Here is a 22,002-nt window from a genome sequence, read left to right as displayed (position 1 = left end):
AATCGATTATTCGGTTTTTCTATTATTCGTTTAAATTTTGTTAAAAATTTCATATTTTAACTAATTTTCTTATAGTATTTAAGAATTATGAAAAAATTTCCAATTAGTCGTATTATCTTCTAAACGGTTTTCCGAATAATCGTTAAAATTTCAGTTTATATAGCAAATATTTCGATTAATATCTGTAAATATAGATATAATAGGAAATTCTGTAAAATTTGTCTATAAATTCTTTATTTTTATTCGATTAATTTTTTAATCAATTATTCGGTTTTACTATTATTCGTTTAAATTTTGTTAAAAATTTCATATTTTAACTAATTTTCTTATAGTATTTAAGAATTATGAAAAATTTTCCAATTAATCGTATTATTTTTTAATCGGTTTTCCGAATAATCGTTAAAATTTCACATTATATAGCAACTATTTGGATAAATATCTGTAAATATAGCTATAAAAGGAAATTCTGCAAATTTTTTCTATAAATTCTTCATTTTTATTCGATTAATTTTTTAATCGATTATTCGGTTTTTCCATTATTCGTTTAAATTTTGCTAAAAATTTCATATTTTAACTAATTTTCGTATAGTATTTAAGAATTATGAAAAATTTTCCAATTAATCGAATATTCATTGAAACGGTTTTCCGAATAATCGTTTCAATTTCAGTTTATATAGCAAATATTTCGATTAATTTCAGTAAATATAGATATAAAAGGAAATTCTGCAAAATTTTTCTATAAATTCTTAATTTTTATTCGATTAATTTTTAATCGATTATTCGGTTATTCTATTATTCGTTTAAATTTTGTTAAAAATTTCATATTTTAACTAATTTTCTTATAGAATTTAAGAATTATGAAAAATTTTCCAATTAATCGTATTATCTTTTAATCGGTTTTCCGAATAATCGTTTAAATTTCAGTTTATATAGCGAAAATTTCTAAAAATCTGTAAATATAGATGATAAATAGGAAATTATGCACATTTTTTGAATGAAATTGTAATTTTTATACGTTAAATTTTTTAATCGATTATTCGGTTTGCATTTTCCATAATAAATGGTTCAAATACATACAAACATTTAAAAAAATATTTTTTTTTTTTTTGGGTACTTGTCTTTATTTCTTGGTGTATAGACCTGTAAGAGAATCCTACATATTGCAAGGGTTGTTTTCTTTTTCTCAAACGCCTGCGCTATGTTTATATACCAGGACCCTGGGGTTTACATACGGACCAAATTTTGCTTTATTATAATTCTCTGTTAGTCTGTATTAATCAACAAAGTGGGAGTAGCTTCAGATTTTGCCCCATACACTGCGTTTTGTACAAATAAACATACATAAATTATGCGAATTTCATGGGAAACTGATGAAATTTGTGATAAATACTTTTTGTATGGGATTTATGTAGAGATTGTTTGACTGTGTGCATGAGTTTTTCAAACTTTAGTTCAGAAATTAAGATATAAAATGTATAAGAATTTAAAATAAATACACAATTTAATATGAAATTCTAGCAATTTAATAGAAAATTTAGCTTTAAATAGGATTGAATTGAAGAGTTTAATTGAATTTTTAAAAAAAATTGCAATAATTTGGACAAATGTCTCTAAATTTAGATATAATACGAAATTCTGTAAAACTTTTCTAAAAGTTCTATATTTTTATTCGATTAAATTTTTAATCGATTATTCGGAATTCCCCTTAATCGTTTAAATTTTGTAAAAAATTGCTTACTTTTACTAATATTCTTATGTTATTCTCATATATTGCAAATTTTTTCAATTAATCGATTATTTATTGAAACGGGTTTCCGAATAATCGTTAAAATTTCAGGGTATACAGCTAACATTTGTCCTAAAACCTTTTAATTTAGATAAATTATAAAATTTTGCAATTTTCTTTAATAAAGTTCTATATTTTTATTCGAATAATTTTTTAATCGATTATTCGGTTTTCTAATTATCCGCTTAAATTTTGTAAAAAATTGCTTTCTTTTACTAATATTCTTATGTTATTCTCAAATATTGTAAATTTTTTCAATTAATCGATTATTTATTGAAACGGGTTTCCGAATAATCGTCCAAATTTCCGGGTATACAGCTAATATTATGCTAAAACATTTTAATTTAGATATAATATGAAATTTTGCACATTTTTTTAATAAATTCATAATTTTTATTCGATTAATTTTTTTAACGATTATTCGGTTTTCGCATTATTCGTTTAAATCTTGTTAAAACCATACATATTTTAACTAATATTTTTAAAGCATTTAAGAATTATGAAAAATTTAGCAATTAATCGCATTGTCATTTATTCGGTTTTACGAATAATCGTTAAAATTATAGTTTATATAGCCAATATTTGGATAAATGTATGTAAATGTAGATATAATATGAATTTTTGCAGATTTTTTTAATAAATTCTTTATTTTTATTCGATTAAATTTTTAATCGATTATTCGGAATTCCCCTTAATCGTTTAAATTTTGTAAAAATTTGCTTACTTTTACTAATATTCTTATGTTATTCTCAAATATTGTAAATTTTTTCAATTAATCGATTATTTATTGAAACGGGTTTCCGAATAATCGTTAAAATTTCAGGGTATACAGCTAACATTTTGCCTAAAAGCTTTTAATTTAGATATAATATGAAATTTTGCACAATTTTTCTATAAATTCTAAATTTTTATTCGATTAATTTTATTCGATTTTTATTCGGTTTTCCCATTATTCGTTTAAATTTTGTAAAAACCATACATATTTTAACTAATATTTTTATAGTATTTAAGAATTGTGAAAAATTTTGCAATTAACCGCATTATCATTTAATCGGTTTTACGAATAATCGTTAAAATTATAGTTTATATAGCCAATATTTGGATAAATGTATGTAAATTTAGATATAATATAAATTTTTGCAGATTTTTTTAATAAATTCTTTATTTTTATTCGATTAATTTTTTAATCGATTATTCCGTTTTCCCATTATTCGTTTAAATTTTGTAAAAACCATACATATTTTAACTAATATTTTTATAGTATTTCAGAATTATGAAACATTTTGCAATTAATCGCATTATCATTTAATCGGTTTTACGAATAATCGTTATAATTTCAGTCTATATCAAAATTTTTTGGATTAATATCTATATATTTAGATATAATACTAAATTTTGTAAAATTTTTCTATAAATTCTTTATTTTTATTCGATTAAATATTTAATCGATTATTCGGTTTTCCAGTTATTCGTTTAAATTTTGTAAAAACCATACATATTTTAACTAATATTCTTATGCTATTCTCAAATGTTGCAAATTTTTCTAATTAATCGATTATTTATTGAAACGGGTTTCCGAATAATCGTTAAAATTTCAGGATATACAGCTAACAATTTGCCTAAAACCTTTTAATTTAGATATAATATGAAATTCTTCACAATTTTTCTATAAATTTTTTATTTTTATTCGATTAAATTTTTAATCGATTATTCGGTTTTCCAGTTATTCGTCTAAATTTTGTAAAAACCATATATATTTTAACTAATATTTTTATAGTATTTAAGAATTATGAAAAATTTTGCAATTAATCGCATTATCATTTAATCGGTTTTACGAATAATCGTTTGAATTTCAGTTTATATAGCAAATATTTGGATTATTTTGTGTAAATTTACATATAATAAGAAATTCTGTACAATTTTTCCAAAAATTTCTTTATTTTTATTCGATTAATTTGTTAATCGATTATTCGGTTTTACTTTATCGTTTAAATTTAGTAAAAAAAATTACATACTTCAACTAAGGGCCAAAATATGGTTTAACAGGATGGCACGTAGCGTGCCATATAGATTTATTGAGAAATGGAACAGTCAATTAGCCTCGAATTGACATCTTTGAGGCCAAAATACAACCAGCAATGCTCGAAAAAGTGTGCGAAAATTGGACGTCCAGAATACGCTTTATCAAGAACAGCCATGGTTATCTCCGAAATCATTTTCAAATGTATTAAACTTTCAAATAAAAAGTTTTGTTTTATTAAAATTTAATTTTTTGTTAAATTTTTACAATTTCAAGTTCTATTGGCATATTTTTCATCACACACATTTTAAAAATGAAATCGTGATACAAACAAAAACTTGTTGCAAACTTCAGTATAATTAAAATTAAAAAAATGAGTCAAAAAACGTGTATAGGAATGTAAGACAAATAAAAGATTACAAAAATTCAATAAAACATGCTTTACAACCCAAAAAAATATGTCAAAATTATGAATTGTTATAAACAAAATGTGTAAAAAGCTAATAAATACCTATATAAAAATATAAAATTTTGTTGAGTTGTGTAAAAAAAATATAAAACGTTTAATAAAAATTACGTTTTTTAACATTTTTATCATAATAAATAACAAAATTTATAAAGAAAATTATAATTTGTTAAATTATTATCTGTTTCTAAACATTAATTCACAATTTCCATAAAAAAACAACAAATTTCCTGCATGTAAAACAATTTACTAAAAGCATGAATAAAACGTGAAGACCAAAACACATGTTTTTGTTGAGGCTTCACATGTTTCGCAACCACTGTGCCCAACCAGCTGAATCAAAATCTTACGTTATACGTAACTTTACTATCAGAGTAAAAGAGACAACTATAGCTAAACCAACATTTTGACAGCTTGAAAAGCAAACGAGAAGTGAGAAAATTTGCAAAGAAAAAAAGCAACAAAAACAACAAGAAAAAAAGAGTTCAAAGAAGAAAAAAACTAAAGAATTATACCAGAAAATTTTATTTAAAAAACGAAATTAACAACTTAAAACCTAAATTAAACCATTAAATTATAGAAATTAATAAACTAAAAACAATAAATAACAAAATTACACCATAATAAGCAATAATTAAAGGCGCAATAGAGTATAAAATTCAGGAAATAAAAAAAGCCAAAATCATATGAACGAAAAAAAATTTTTTTTTTTACGTAAAATGTATCACGTAAAACAACTTACCATTTTATAATATTATTAATTTTGCTGCCTGAAAAGTTTAAAACTTTTGGGGGAAACAACAATTTGTTGCTAGGATTTATAATCGGCCACAAATTTTTATCACTAAAACCCAGACTTGAGCTAAATTGTATTATTTTTTTTTATATTTTCTTAAAACCCTTGTGGGTTTTCCAACTTAATGCTTATTTGTTAACACAATTTTTCACTAAGAATAATGTTAGCTAGATGATGACTATTGTTTTTATTTCTTTAAAAATTTTTTTTGTTTCAAATTCTTTGCTTTAATAAACAAAGTCAATATGTAGAAATTTCTATTCTACTGACTTCTATGTTTGGTTTCTTTTTGTATTTTGTTTGCCAATAATTATTTTTTTAACTTTTGTTTGTTAATATTTTTTCTTTTTGTTTTTATATATTTATTGCTACTCCATTCACTTGTATTATTTTCAATTGTTGTTGCTTTTTTCCAACTATATATTCGTTTTTATTTGTATTTTTTCTTCTTTTTACCGCACGTTTTTTTTATATCACAAATTCCCGCTGGCACATCCAACCAGTTAAAAAATTACCGCACAAATGAAAAAGAATTGTAATTTCATGCTGACTTTATAAAGAATTTTTCTTTTGTTGTTGTTTTTGTTCTTCTATCTTTTTCCTTTCATTTCTTTTTTGGTTTGGTCTGCTCACAAAAAACAAATTCTGCGACAGAAAACCCCTTCAAACAGTCATACAACGAGTCACGTGTAATCCTTACATGTCTGACGAGTAAAATATCCCTGCTTAATAATGTTTGTCAAACCGCCATGTAAATTAGATAGGGGTGTTTGACGAGTCTGTTTGACAAACATGAAGCATGTTCGCTGCCGTTCCAATCGTTTCCAGTCGTGGAAATTGTCAAAAACAAATGCAAAATACAACTCTGTACGAACAGGGGAGCAAGGCATAATGTCAGAAAACTACAACGGCACACTGTTGCCGATTTTTCTTTGTAGTTGGCGATTTTGTAGGTAACTAAGTGCAAATACTGTTTTATCGTGTGGGTAATTATTTAGAAATTGCAAAATGCTAAACAGAAATTATAAATATGTATTTAATTTGAAATCAGTGTTGCCGTTTTGAATATTTATAACCAAAATTGGTTATTTTTTTACATTTTGTACGAGTTGATGAATTCTCAGTATTACGTTAAACTTGTTTTTCAGTCAGCTCGCGTTTCCGAAATATAGCTGTTTTTATATTCACAAAATACTCTAATAAAAAGAAAAAGGTAAAATAATTTTAATTTATTTCACCCCTCTCCCTGTATTCACGCCTTTACAAAGGTACTAACGCTAGATCTGATCCATGAATGGACACGTTTTCCTTATTTTTTGTTGAAATTTTCTTACTTTGAATTTGTAATTTCTCCTTTTCTATATAAGACATCAAATAAAGATGTAAGTATAGAATAACAAAACCAAAAAAAGAACTCAAAAACAAATTTTTATTTAACTCAAATATTAAAGTTTTCAAAAAATTAATTAAGAATCGAAAAATCTTATTTATGTTAAGTAATTTGTTAATTTTTTTTCAATTATTTGCTACTAATTTTGCTGATATTAATCTTTTTGCTTTACTAAAATAAAGAAAGCTTAAAATTTATCACATTTATTTATGTAATTTTAATTATTAATATTTCTCTCATACTAAAATAAAGAAAACATGAAAACTTAACACTTAAAAATTAGATTTATTACATTTATTTAACAAATATTAAGCAAAATGGCACATTTGGGGATTATTTGCTTTTGATTTGGGAATAAAATGCGACAACCATAACTGCCTTACCATTAATATTACAGCAATTTACTATAGAAGATAATACAGTGTAAATGGTAACAGCAGAACTAAATGAAGGCAATGCAGGATTTTAAAAGATAACACAGTGCAATAAAGTAAACATTGCAGTTTAAACTTAGAATAAAGCAGTGAACATGGTAGCAGCGTGCTTAAATGAATTTATTACATAAAAACTAAGATAACAGTGTGTCATAATGTTAACATAACAGAGAATCAGTAAAAATCGTGTTAATTTCATACTTTTAAGCTGGGTTTCCGCATACACCGTAATCGGCGCCGATAACGAAAACTGAAAAACGTTGGTGTTCGTCACCGTCTCGTTTCTGAATTGTTTTCGTTTCAGTTGGGTGCATTGCGGCATAAAGCAGAAACGAAATTATTTTTTAATTTTGGATGTCGCATATTAAATAGAATTTCATAATTTTTGACAAAATCTATTATTTTTTCCTCATCCAATAAAGAAAATTTATAGGATTCTCTTACAGGTCTATACACCAAGAAATAAAGACAAGTACCCAAAAATAAAGAGATATTTTTTTAGATATTTGTATGTATTTTGAATCTTTTATTTTGGATAATTGCAACAAATTTTGCTTAGGCTAGCTAGACAACGTTTGAAACCGAATAATCGATTAAAAAATTAATCGAATAAATATTACAATTGTTTTCAAAAAGTGTGCAGAACTTCCTATTAAATCTATATTTACAGATATTAATCGAAATATTTGCTATATAAACTGAATTTTTAACGATTATTCGGAAAACCGTTTAAAAGATAATACGATTAATTGGAAAATTTTTCATAATTCTTAAATACTATAAGAAAATTAGTTAAAATATGCAATATTTAACAAAATTTAAACGAATAATAGAAAAACCGAATAATCGATTAAAAAATTAATCGAATAAAAATTAAGAATTTATAGAAAAATTTTACAGAATTTCTTTTTATAGATATATTTACAGATATTTAACCAAATATTTGCTATATAAACTGAAATTTAAACGATTATTCGGAAACTCGTTCAAAAGATAATACGATTAATTGGAAAATTTTTCATAATTCTTGAATACTATAAGCAATTTAGTTAAAATATGAAATTTTTAACAAAATTTAAACGAATAATAGAAAAACCGAATAATCGATTAAAAAATTAATCGAATAAAAATAAAGAATTTATAGAAAAATTTTGAAGAATTTCTTTTTATATCTTGATTTACAGATATTAATCGAAATATTTGCTATATAAACTGAATTTTTAACGATTATTCGGAAAACCGTTTAAAAGATAATACGATTAATTGGAAAATTTTTCATAATTCCTAAATACTATATGAAAATTAGTTAAAATTTTAAATTTTTAACAAAATTTAAACGAATAATAGAAAAACCGAATAATCGATTAAAAAAATGAATCGAATAAAAATGAAGATTTTGTAGAAAAATTTTGCACAATTTCCTTTTATATCTATATTTACAGATATAAAGCCAAATGTTTGCAATATAATGTGAAATTTTAACGATTATTCGGAAAAGCGATTAAATTATAATACGATTAATTGGAGAATCTTTCATATTTCTAGAATAGTATAAGAAAATTAGTAAAAAAAATGAAATTTTTAATAAAATTTAAACGAATAATAGAAAAACCGAATAATCGATTAAAAAATTAATCGAATAAAAATTAAGAATTTATAGAAAACTTTGTAGAATTTTCTTTTGTAGCTGTATTTATAGATATTTAATCCAATATTTGCTATATAAACTGAAATTTAAACGATTATTCGGAAAACTGTTTAAAAGATAATACGATTAATTGAAGAATCTTTCATATTTCTAGAATAGTATAAGAAAATTAGTAAAAATATGTAGTGTTTTTACAAAATTTAAACGAATAATGGAAAAAACGAATAACAAATTTTAAAAAATTAAAAAGAAATTTTGAAAAAAAATTTGTCATCAATTTTTTTTTTTAATTTTGAAATAAAATTTTTTTAAAAAACAAGTTTTTTTAAATTTTTTTTTTTATTTTATTTACCTGAAAATATTTAAAATTTGGTGAAGGGTTTAAGATTCAGCTGATTCTTATGTGTTTTAATTTCAATAGGCTTATAATTCTTTCCTTCTTTTTCAAATAAAAATCCAAGTTTGTTTTTTTTTAGTTTTTTGTTTAATATTTCCTGTTTTGTTGTTTTAATATATATTTTTTATAAGTTTTCTTTTAGTTGTTATTATGGTTTTCTCTTCAATTTCCTATTTAAAACTTTTTTTTTCACAAATTGTACTCGTTTTTTTGTTGTTTTTTTCATTCCTTGTTGTTAGTGGTTGAGAGTTAAGACATACAATAATAATTTAAAATCTGGTTGATTGGTTTTTCGTTAAATTTCATATATATATTTTTTTTTTGGTTTTAAACATAGACAATTAGAGCATATATTTCTTGTTTAATTTGTTTTTCTCTTTAATAGTTTATATAACAGTTTTGTATAACAGTTTACAAAAAAAAAAGCTGCTTGTTTTTTAAAAAATATATATTTTTATACAAGTTAATATATGTTTATTTTTTGCAATAACATTTAAAACAAAATTGTTGTAAAATTTTTTTTTGTTTTTCTTTTTTAATATAATTCAGAACACAATCTTAATTTGTGCTGGGTTTTGTTTGTTTTTGCTAGTTAATTTTTTATTCGTTTTTGTTAGTTGTTTTAAAATGTTTTTTTTTTTTTTATATGGAAGTTTTATTTTAATGGTATGAGAGAGTGGTGGAGTAAGAGTTTTACCACAATTTTGTTTTAATATAACAATAGTTTTCCTATTTGGTTGTAGTAGGAAGTAGAGTTCTTATTTTTATATTAAAGAACTTTAACAATTTAAGCATAAGCTCTGTTTTCTAGATTTTATTTAAATTTTGATTTTTGTTTCTAGGAGTTTTTCTATTAATTTGTTTTATAGTTGGTGATTTGAATGATTGATTTTAAGGTCTGGAGAGAAATGTAATGTTTCCAAAACCTTAACTTTAAATATGGTTTTTTCCTAAAATAAAGTTTGATGTCTATTTTGTATTAAAAACAACGTCTTGTCTTTTTTAATGCCTTAAATATTAAAAATATTGAAAGTATTTTGTGGTTTTTTAAAATTAAATTAACAATTTAAACAACTGAGGCAAAAATAAAGGCATATTTCTAAATGCGTTTAAATGAATTTCAAAACGCTAGTTAAAAAAATGAAAATAGAAAAATTTCTTTAAAAAAAAACTCAACAAAAAATTAAATACATTCTAAGTTAGAAATGTTTATGGGGGGGATGGTGTGTGTTTTGTTGTTTATGTAATTATGTGTATGTTTTCATTTAACTAAATGACTAAATTTATAGTTAGTTATTAGATTTAACAGTTAAATTTGTTATTAAATATTTGTTTATGTTTGCGTTTTTCTTTTTGTTTTTTTCTCAAAATAAATGTTTAACTTATATAGGTTTTTAACAATATTAATTTAAAAGTTTCAATGTTTAGGAGGGTTTTGCTTTGTTTACTAAAGACGGTATAGAACCATTGCCATTTGTTGTTGTTGTTAAAGAGCCATTCGATAAATTTGAGGAGACCGAGGCTTTCAAACTACCGTTTGTATTGTTGGAGTCCTGGCCATCGGCTAGAGATTTTTTCGTTGTAGTAGATGGCGGGAAAAAGACCTGTAAAAAAAATAAAACAATTATTTCAATTATTTAGCACAAAAAAAAGTATTGAAACTTAAAATAAGCAATATTTTCCTATAAAGAATTTCCTTAGCTTAACTTAATTTTGTTATTGTTGGTTTAATATTAAATATTTTCCATATTCAAGTTAATGACTTTCTGTTTTAACTATTAATCATAAATTTTAGTTGTTATCGCTGTAACATAAACTGATTTTTGGAAAAATAAAATTAGGCATTTTTACTTTTGTTAAGGAAACTTTTTTGTTAATGGTTTAATTACAACAATGTTTAAGTAATTATTTTAAGCACACAATAATACATTTATTAACAGTAGGTTCCCAAAGCTATCGCTGTTTGAAAAAGCATTTTTTATGAAAAAACTTTTTGCCATTTTCATGAAAAAAATTTTCATTATGAATTTTACTTTACTTAAAGAAATTTTGTTGTTGTTAAAGCAACTACAAAAAATTGTGTGTAATTAAAACAACAACTCCATAATACATTTATTTAAAGTAAGTTCCCTTTACTATCGCTATTTGAACTAAGATTTTTTAAGTAAAATTTTTTGGAAATTTTTTAACCAAAAAATTTTCATTTCTAATTTTACTTTACTTAAAGAAACTTTTTTGTTGTTAAAGCAATTACAACAATTTTTGGTAATTAAATTCAGAAGACATTAGTTTATTTGTTACTTAATAGTTTTAGTTAATATCGCCATTAAAAGTTTTTTTTTAAGAAATATATTAGGCAACCATGATTTTTTTTAAATGTTAAACCTGTTTTTCTTTGCTTAGGAAAACTTTTTTGTTGTTACAGCTACTACAACAATTTGAATGTAATTAAGTCAATGACACTATAATGCATTTATTTAAACTTAGTTCCTATTTCTATCGACATTTTAAGATACATTTTTTTATACCAAAATGTTTTGTATTTTTTTTAACTACAAATTTTCCAAATTGATTTTAGTTTGGTTAGAAAAAATTCTTTGTTGTTGGTGCAATTACAACAATTTTTGGGGATTACGTTAAAGACATAATAACTTATTTATTTACCATAAGTATTAGTTAATATACCCATTATAAACTAAATTTTTTAATCAAAATTTTTAGAAAAAAATTTTGTTCAAAAATTTTCTTTGCTTAAGAAAACTTTTTTGTTGTAGCTATTACAACAATTTGAATGTAATTAAGTCAATGACTCTACAATACATTTATTTAAACTTAGTTCCTATTTCTATCGACATTTTAAGATACATTTTTTGATACCAAAATGTTTTGCATTTTTTTTAACTACAAATTTTCTAAATTGATTTTATTTTTGTTAGAAAAATTTCTTTGTTGTTGGTGCAATTACAACAATTTTTGGTAATTAAGTTTAGGAGACAATAATTTATTTGTTTACTATGAATAATAGTTAATATCGCCATATTAAAACCAATTTCTTAAACAAAATATTTATAGAAAAATTTGTACTTTAAAAAATGTTCAAGTCGTTTTTGTATGCTTAGGAAAACTTTTTTTTGTTGGTGGAATTACAACAATTTTTGGTAATTAAGTTTAGAAGACAATAATTTATTTATATACTATAAATAGTAGTTAATATCGCTATTAAAGCAACATTTTTCAATCAAAGTATTTTGAAAATTTTTTGAAAGAATTTTTCTCTTTACTCTTATTAGAAAAATTTTCTTGTTATTGTTGCAATTACAAAAATGTTTAATAATTAAATGTAGCAGACTGTATTGCATTAATTTACTATATGCATGATTTAATAATGCTGTTAAAAGCCAGTTTTTGAATAAAAAATAAAATATGAAAAACTTTATTTAAACTTATGTTTAGAGCTTTTTCTTAGCTTAGGGAAACTTTTTTGTTGTTGCTGCAAATTTAAAAATTGTAATGCAGTTAGGTCAAGCACACAATAATACATTTATTTATTATATTGCTATCGGCATTTGAAGTAAAATTTTTTATACCAAAATATTTTGCATTTTTTTGACCTAAAAATTTTCAAAGTTGATTTTAGTTTTGTTAGAGGAACTTTTTTGTTGTTGCTCCTATTACAACAATTTTTGGTAATTTTGTTTAGGAGACTTTGATGCATTAATTGACTATAAGCATTAGTTAATAACATAGTTATTTAGAAGATTTAAAATAAAAGAAAAATATTAAAAAAAATTTCTTGAACAAAATTTTAGTGTTTTTTCTTTGCTTAGGAAAACTTTTTTGTTGTTGTTTCAATTTTATAAATTTTAAGGTTAATAAGTTAAGGAGATAATAATACATTTATTTTATATAAGTTGTAGTTGCTATCAAGTTTATAACTAAAAATGTTTAACCAAAATATTTTGAATTTTTGGAAAAATATTTTTTTTTATATATTATTTTTACTTTTCTATAGAAATTATCTTTATTTTTGTTAAAATTAAAAATGTTTCCTTAATTTGTTTTTAAGGATTATAATACTTAATAAATATCTACCTTAATAGCCCCTTTAATCAGCAAAAAGAACCAATAGATTTGTGGCAAAAATAATATTAAAATGCCAATAATACAGCCAATAGGTAGACCGGAAATGGCCTGCCATATTGTGGCATTTATCTCAATACTATAGCGCCACATTACATAAGGCCACATTAAAACACGACACACGAAAAATGAACCCAACATAACCAAACCATTAACAATATAGGGTTGGGATTCCTTCATGCCCAATGTGCTTAAAATACTGCGCAACGAGACAAATGGCGTAGAGAATTCCATCATAAACATGTAGCTGTAAATGCAATGGCCGCCGCCGCGTATGTACTACAAAGAAATAACAAAAATATAGTTAAAAATAAATATAAACAAGTAATTCATTTAAATACTTACAGTGACTACCAAAAATCCTACGGTGCCCACAAATATATGATGTATCATCATGACAGGATGGGTGAAAACATATTTAAGGAAACCCCATTTACCATTTTCTGGAATTTGCACCGTTTCACCATCATAATCATAGATTTCATCCTCATGATGGCGGACATGTTGCATGTCCTCGCTAACATCCAAATCATTAGCGAATTCATCGTCCAAGGCCACCAAACGCTGGCCGCTGGTATTAAAGGTGCGCGCAATATGTTTATCATAAAGCCCGCCATTACTTTGGCCGACTAGCGGTTTGGGTGTGAAGGAGGCCGACGAGGTCAACTTCATGAGTTTCAATTTATCGGCGATTTTTTGTGTATGCACTTGATACATGGACCAGATGTCGTACATGAAGTAGGCGGTGCCGAACCAACCATAGCCCTCCATCAGGCAGTGGGAAGCATAAACGAATGTTTTACTGCAGGTTGATTTGCAAACAATTAAACCAACCAGGAATGAAAATGAAGCCTGTATGGCGGAGACAATTCTGCAAAGTGAAAGAAAAAAATCAAGTTATTATGGTGTTTTTTTTATGATGCTGTAAATCATGTTGTTAGTTTGTAAACTATTGCAATTTTTTCCAGGATTTAATAATGCGTAAGATTTGCATTTGTTTTCGTTGGTTGTTGATTTGTTTTTTTTTTAGCATGAAAATTGGATTTATGCCAATAAAAGGTTCAAGGCTTTAGATTGTAAGTATGTCATCATTACGCAGTTTAGAGATTTTAAAAGCAACAATGAGAAGAGTTAGAATTTCAAATAACTTAGAATGTAATAATATTTTTACATTAAAAAAATACTAGAACAGAACTACAACTAGAACAGAACCAGAACAGAACTAGAACAGAACTAGAACAGAACTAGAACAGAACTAGAACAGAACTAGAACAGAACTAGAACAGAACTAGAACAGAACTAGAACAGAACTAGAACAGAACTAGAACAGAACTAGAACAGAACTAGAACAGAACTAGAACAGAACTAGAACAGAACTAGAACAGAACTAGAACAGAACTAGAACAGAACTAGAACAGAACAGAACTAGAACAGAACTAGAACAGAACCAGAACAGAACCAGAACAGAACCAGAACAGAACCAGAACAGAACCAGAACAGAACCAGAACAGAACCAGAACAGAACCAGAACAGAACCAGAACAGAACCAGAACAGAACCAGAACAGAACCAGAACAGAACCAGAACAGAACCAGAACAGAACCAGAACAGAACCAGAACAGAACCAGAACAGAACCAGAACAGAACCAGAACAGAACCAGAACAGAACCAGAACAGAACCAGAACAGAACCAGAACAGAACCAGAACAGAACCAGAACAGAACCAGAACAGAACCAGAACAGAACCAGAACAGAACCAGAACAGAACCAGAACAGAACCAGAACAGAACCAGAACAGAACCAGAACAGAACCAGAACAGAACCAGAACAGAACCAGAACCAGAACAGGGGCAACTTGTTTAGTTTTAAATACAGCTCTGTTCCTTAAACTTTTTCCCTTTAAGGAAACCCTTCAATTTTCTATTTTAAATGACTTTCTTACATTTTGAATTTTGTATTATCAAAATTTTAAACTCAAAAACACAAAATTTCCTAAAATATTCTAAAATTAAACACAAAAAAATTAGCAAAATTCTTAAAAATCAAATAAATTTCCTAAAAACTTTGCAAATGTATGGCAATTTTAAACAAAGTTTAAGCGGACAAACTCAAATCAATGTAAAATGAAAACTTTCCCTGTCAAAAGTAGTTACAGCCAATTAAATTTTCTTATGGAAGTAGCAGCAGCAACAAACAGATGTGGTGATTTTCTTAATCCCCCCATAGATAAGACACCCTGGCGTTATAGAAAATCCAAAAGATTTAAACATTTAAAAAACAAGCAATTTAAGCTTTGCGAGCAATTACAGCATGATATGTGTGTGGCAGCCTCTAAATCATGTTGTTACATTGAAGATCAGGCAACCGACTGGTATAAAAGGCAAAAAGAAATGATGAGGGGACCAATCAAGGCTTTATCAGAGATTAATTTGCATTTAAAGCCAGCCATTAGAGATTTAAAGCCTAAGGAGGGGAAGGAATTGAATGCCTTTATCTCTTACATTTCCCCGGAATTTCAGGAGTTGTTGAGGCTACATGATGAGCGTATGCGTGAAAAATGTATTTTGAATTATTTACCCAGAGACTATACCAGAAGACGTTTACGTCCAGCCAAAGAGAATTTAGAAACTCCCGATATAGAGGAAATTGTTACAGAAAAGCAAATGCATGTTATATGTAGTTGTTCTAAACTGGTTCAAGATCAAGTTGATGTTAAGAAAAGGGCTAAAAAATGCAGGAGTTTATGCGCTTGGAGTTGCTGTAGTAAACACCAAGAGTCCTTAGAAGAATTCGAGGAATGTAGATGTGCAGATGAGCGGGAAAAGAAGCCTTCTTCTTTGAAAATACCGGCTCAAAAACCCCGCAAACCTTTTCCAGTAGAAGTTCAGAAACCTAAAAATTTGTTTGCAAGAAAGCCAGCAGCAAAACAGGAAAAACTTCCTGCAGAAGAGCTTCTAAAACCTAAAAAACTTTTCGAACCAAAGATTAAAGAAAAGCACCCAAAACTTTTGGCAAAAGATGTTGAAAACCCTAAAGAAAAACCTTTAGAATCTCCCAAAGAAAGAGCAAACGAAGCTCTAAAAAGACCAGCTGAAAAACCGCCAGAAAAATCGTTTAAGGAAGAGCTTAAAAAACCTAAAGAACCTGCAGAAAAACCTGCTCAAAAACCTTTGAAGGAAGAGGTTAAAAGACCTCCTCCCAAAGAAGGAAACGTATTTGAAAATGTTTGGAAAAGAACTAAAGAAAAACATTCTCTGGAAGCAGCTGAAAACCCCATAAAACTTATGAACTTAAAACCACGCTATCGTCAACGTTATAAGACCACAACAGATAAAATTAAACCCCCAAAACTTGCTAAAGAAATAGAGCCTACAGAAGCCACCACCACCAGCCAGCAAATGAACCAAGAAACTGAAACAAAATCGTTAAAGCAAAACAAGTCCCGGAATTCAGACTACACTCCCAGAGTTCGTATCTTTAAGCCAACAACAGTGCAACAATTTCCCTCTGCCAAGCCAATGCACACCACCAAAATTAAACCTTTTTTAACAACTAAACGTTCAGCAAAACGAATTCAGGCGGGTGCCTCAGATGCTCAACTACCGCCTAGAATACAAGAGCTCAATGATTTGTCATCCAAAAGTTCTTTGCAGGAAATTTGGACCAAACTAAATGCCACAGAAATGAGAGAATCAAATGTAGATATAAAGGATTATAGACCGCGCATACATATACCCCTAGAAGATCCCAATGCGGATGCCTATAGTTTACCAGAAGAAGCCAGACAATCGGGTCAGCCAAAGAAATGGTTTTCTTTTATGAGCCCCAAAGCAGATTATGTATTGGGTCAGGAAAACTCTGGAAAAAGTTCCATTAAAACCAAATATATAGAAACCATACAGCCGCCTAAAGAGCCTAAGTAGAGTATGTTGTGTTCTTTTTGCTTTTATAATAAAATAAAACCTTTTCCAGTTCAGCCATTATCACCCGAAAACCTTCAATTGAAAACAGTTTAAAGGCCCGAGAAACTATAAGGAAATCTTTAACTAATGACAACAAAACGCCACTAACACAACAGTATTCCAGGAATCCTAAGGAAACATGCTCTTGCCAACAGCCTGACAACCAAGCAATACCTCCTAACAGTAATAGCAATTACTATGCTCAAAATAAAACCAGATCCTCAATAGACTCACGCAATAGAAGACCGTCTTTAGAAGCTTGTGCTTTTGCAGCCTACTGCCAGGACTATAGACCTTACCAAGGTCGAAGATTCTCCAAAGATTATGGCAGGAACTCTCTAGACTTAGATTATGAGGGAAATAAGCAGCAGCCAACCAAATCCCATGATGATGAGCATCAAAGGCAAAGAAGTAAGCAACAGGACGTGCAAGGATCTCGTTACGGCAACCGCTATAGCAACATGCATTGGGATTCTTGCCCTTGCAAAGCTACCAAATCCTATGATGATGAGAGAACAGGACAAAGTCGATCTGACTACCACAAGGACGATAGAAATATAACTCAAGAACATTGTCCCTGCAGAGATGCTAAATCCTATGATAATGAGAGCAGACAAGCATATCGTTCCGGATACCTCAATGACTATAGAAATGATCAGCAGCAATCTTGTCCTTGCAAAGCAACTAAATCCTATGATGATGAGAGAAAACGTCAATCTCGCTTCAACTACTACAAGTACGATAACAATATGAAGCCCAATCCTTACGATGATGATAGAAGACGAAAAGCTAATTCTGGTCGACAAGAACCCTGTCCTTGCAAACAATCTAAATCCAATGATGATGAGGCAAAACTGAAATCACATTACGGCTACAGAAATAAGCAACAGGATGTAGAGGATCTTTGTCCATGCAAAGGATCAAAATCCTATGATGAGAGAACAGCACAATCTCGTTCAAACTCCTACAGAAATAGGCAACATTGCCCTTGCAAACCATCTAAATCCAATGATGATGTTGATGTTGAGAGAATGCGAGAATCATATGATGAAAGAAAAATACAGTCTAGATGTGACTGCGGCACGGACGTTAGAAATAAGCAACAGGAAGCTTGTCCTTGCAAAGGATCTAAATCCTACGATGATGAGAGCCAGACTGAACCTCGTTCTGGTCGTCAGAAACCTTGTCCTTGCAAAGCATCTAAATCCAGTGATTATGAGAGATATAAGGAAGATTGTTCCCGCAAAAGATCTAAGAGATCTGAGCTGCAGAGTGAACAGGACTCTTGTTCGTGTAAACTATCTAAATCCTCTGATGACAGAAAAGGAAAATCTAGAAGATTTTCCAAAGAAGATATAAATGAGCAGCGGGAAGAACAGAAATCTTGCATTGGCAACAGGAAATCTAAATCCAGTGACTCTGAAAGAAAACAAAAATCTCTTTCTGGCAACTGCCAGCAACAGGACGTAAAGGAAACTTGTCCTTGCCAGAAATCTCCATCCAATAACGACAAAAGAAAAGAACAAACTCGTTGTGGTCAAGAGGAATCTTGTTCCGTTAAAAAATCAAACACCAAAGACACTAAGAAGAAACGAAAGCAGCAGGGCCTACAGGAAACTGGTACTTGCCAGAAATCTCCAATCTGTGATGAAGAAGAAACTTGTTCATGCAACAAATCCGAAGATGATGAGAGAAATTCTGAGACTGAAAATATGAAACAAGATTCTTGTTCCTGCAAAGCCACAAAATCCAATAGGAAAAAACAAAAATCTGTCCAGGACCAGCAAGATGTACAAGAAGCTTGTTCTTGCCAGAAAAAAAGACAATTCTCTAAAGGAAAGCAAAAATCTCCTACTAAAAATTGTCAAGCTAATAGCAATGCTGACTCTAGCAATGGCTGTGCTTGCCAAAATTCTGACACGGAAACCTGCTCTAAAGACACAAACGAAAATAAGAATTCTTGCACTTGTAACTCCTCTAAATCCTGTGAAAAAGACAAAAGCAAATCTTCTAAACAAAGTTGCAAAAAGGCGTCTGCTAATGCTTGTGACAGAAAACCAAAATCGAGCTCTATTCAAAATCCGACTAAAGCCCAGCCTGATACCTGCACTTGCCAAAAAACCAACAATCAGCCATCCACTCGTTACACAACCAAATCCTATGCTTATGATGCTCTTCAGACGGCTAGAGTTTCGCGTAATAAAAGACAATCTTTGGAAAGTGAAAAAACTATTTATTTGTTTAGCAGAATCCAGCGTTCCCAAAGGACTATAGAAAGTGAGAAGCTTACAAAGCCAACACAAAACAAAGCAAACGATCCCAGTGATTTTAAGATGTCAAGCAAATGGGCGGACTATAGATACAAATACAATACACAACAAGTCTCTGGCAGTAAACCACAATGGTTAGATAGTGAAAGTTCTTCCAAAGCTACTAAAAGTAGAAGGGAATCGCCCAGATCTAACAGAACTGAGAGTCTACCTTGGGCAAGAGATAACGATAGTAGGTCTAAAGCTTCCACAAGTAAAGCACAATCATGCCGCTGCAGCACTTCCAATAACCAAGATGATGATAATTCAAGATCTTCTATAGAATCTAGAGGATCTTGTGAAAGCTGTGTTAAAGATACAAGACAACACAATTCAAAATGTAGTTGCAATACTTCCAATTGTAAAAAATCTATTACAACCGACCGGGATTCTAAAGCTAGACAAGGCAAAGTCTCGGGAAATAGAGCTCAAGCTGGCCACTGCAGCAATTCCAATAACCAAGACAATGATTATCGAAGATCTGCTAAAGACTCTCGTAATAAAAGGACCCCTATAGAGTCCAGAGGATCTTGTGAGCCTAGAGGAACTAAAAGTAGAAGAGGAGGTAGGGCACAAACTTGCAGCAGCTCAAAATCTTATGATAATGATACTCCCAGATCCTCTATAGACTCTCAAGTTTCCAGACTCTCACACAGACCTAGCAGAAGTTCCTCTTCCAAATCTTCTAGAGACTCTCAGTGCAACTGTAATCCCTACGATTCCCCTAGTTCCAGCAGATGTAACAGTCAAGATGATATACCAGCCAAAAAGCTTTACAGATCTAAGGGAGGTTCCTCTACTAACTTTGACTCGAACGAAACTCCTAAACCTACAAAAGCCAAAACCAAACCGCGAAAGTTATCTATGTGTTGTATATCGCCCGAAAGAGGTTCCTCTGACAGCGATACCAGCCTTAAACATGACGAAAACAGCAATGAAGCTAAAGAAGCCCAAACAATTACTTCAAAGCCAAAGAAAATCCAAAAATTAAGCTTTAAGGATTCCCTATGTTGTATGAGCCAAAGAAAAGTAGCCAAATCCAACAAAGATAAAGCTACTCAAGAAGAAATAGTTGCCATTGAAGAAACACCAAACGAGGAAATAGTTCTAAAAAAGCATAAATGCAAACTACCTGCCAGACCTCCTACGGCAGCCAAATATACAGTGCCCCTTAATCTATCCAAACATCATGAAATGTGCTACAAAGATTCTCACTATTGGTCGGGCGTTACAGCCAATTATCCCAAGAATTATCAGGATGCAGCTAGAAGACAACAAATTGAAAGAAATCGTTTAGCTATACAACGCAAAAAATTATGGGGAAAGACTTGTCCCAAAGCGAAACCCTCTAAGGAATTCTATCAAGATAAACACACGAAGAGAGTGGGAGAAAATTGTGTCTCTGATAGTTCTTTGCATGTTGAAAGTGATGGAGGAAAAGAAAGTCGTGATGAAAATCATCAATTGAGTAAGAAGGAGGAGCATGAAGAAGAGCTTAATAAGGGAGTAAGTGATGAAAGTCCAGATCCTAACAAAAGTTCTTCGAAGAGAGTTCAAGATGCAAGTGCAGCTCATAGAAAGTGTGATTGTGAAAGTCCTTCGTATGCTGAAAGTGTTCGGGGAAGAGAGAGGAAAAAGGAGGCCACAGATGATGCCAAAAAGAAGAGAGAGCCTGATCCAAGTCCTTCGCATTCAGCTAGTGATACAGGAAAAGCAAGTAGAAATAAATATAACAAAAATTACCACGAAGAACATCCGAATATGAAGAGAGTCCGTGACACATGTCCAGTTCATAAAAAATGTAATTGCGAAAGTTCTTCGCATGCGGAAAACAGAAGAGGAAAACATAAAAGGGAAGACAAAGAAGTTGAGAATAACAAGAAATTACGTCACCCAAGTCCAGTTCATAGCAACTGTGGTTGTGAAAGTTCTTTGCATGTGGAAGCAACTGAAGCAAGAGATGCTAGTAAAAGCAGGAAAAAATTTAGTAAGAAGCTGGACAAAGCAGATGATATAAAGAAAAAGAAGAACTAAATTCAAGAGATTATAGGAAGAGAAGAATAAGGAAATGTTTAGGAAAGTTTCTTCGTTCGTTTAATTTCTATTTTAGGTCATCAAATTCTGGTAGATCACTATTAGGGTACTGCTACACGTTCAATATATATTGTGATATTTGGATCGCGATCCATTGTAATGGATCACGCATAATTAGGTTATTCTGCGATTTGGATCGCGATCCATTCAATATATATTGAACGTGTAGCAGTGCCCTTAGATTAGATGTTATTACAATACTTTTCTCACGCAAAGACTGCAGTTTCTGTTGTGACTAAATGGTTTAATTATGTTGCCTGAACAAAACTATTATCTGTGCTGGATAAAAGTTGTGTTACAAAGATACAAAGATTTAAAGGAATTTACTAAATTGTTTGGGTATTAAAATTGTAATCAATAAAATTTTGGAAAAAGAGGTTTTTAGATGTATCTCTTCCACTTGGATTTAAGGAGTAAGGGAATGTTGTATCATGGATCTAATTTAATTCAAGTTCTAATTTAATTCAAGTTCTGTTCTGGTTCTGTTCTGGTTCTGTTCTGGTTCTGTTCTGGTTCTGTTCTGGTTCTGGTTCGGTTCTGGTTCGGTTCTGGTTCGGTTCT

General features: G+C 29.0%; 3 protein-coding genes across 5 annotated transcripts in view; 1 reads left to right on the top strand and 2 right to left on the bottom strand.

Moving 5' to 3' along the window:
• The window catches only part of sno (strawberry notch), a 48,141-nt gene extending 42,543 nt beyond the window's left edge, over window positions 1–5,598 (bottom strand). The window contains exon 1 of the mRNA XM_065506901.1: window positions 5,015–5,598. Coding sequence (XP_065362973.1) covers window positions 5,015–5,017 — 3 coding nt within the window. The 5' untranslated portion in view covers window positions 5,018–5,598. The remainder of the gene's footprint in view (window positions 1–5,014) is intronic.
• A 3,403-nt stretch (window positions 5,599–9,001) lies between these two features.
• The window catches only part of LOC135957759 (uncharacterized), a 39,775-nt gene continuing 26,774 nt past the window's right edge, over window positions 9,002–22,002 (bottom strand). For all 3 annotated transcript variants that reach the window (XM_065508557.1, XM_065508556.1, XM_065508555.1), the window contains 3 exons: window positions 13,423–13,948; window positions 13,030–13,356; window positions 9,002–10,541 (listed from right to left, as the gene is read on the bottom strand). In XM_065508557.1, the coding sequence (XP_065364629.1) occupies window positions 10,362–10,541; window positions 13,030–13,356; window positions 13,423–13,948 (1,033 nt within the window). In that variant the 3' untranslated portion in view covers window positions 9,002–10,361. The remainder of the gene's footprint in view (window positions 10,542–13,029; window positions 13,357–13,422; window positions 13,949–22,002) is intronic.
• On the top strand, window positions 15,078–21,512 carry LOC135959109 (uncharacterized). Its single transcript, XM_065510135.1, has 2 exons — window positions 15,078–16,995; window positions 17,049–21,512. Exons 1-2 carry the CDS (start codon window positions 15,200–15,202, stop codon window positions 21,379–21,381), a joined length of 6,129 nt encoding a protein of 2,042 aa, XP_065366207.1. The 5' UTR covers window positions 15,078–15,199; the 3' UTR covers window positions 21,382–21,512.

Source organism: Calliphora vicina, chromosome 4 (assembly GCF_958450345.1).
Source record: "Calliphora vicina chromosome 4, idCalVici1.1, whole genome shotgun sequence".
Lineage (NCBI taxonomy): Eukaryota > Metazoa > Arthropoda > Insecta > Diptera > Calliphoridae > Calliphora > Calliphora vicina.
Note: the sequence above shows the minus strand (reverse complement) of the source record. Positions and strands in the feature narration are given on the sequence as shown.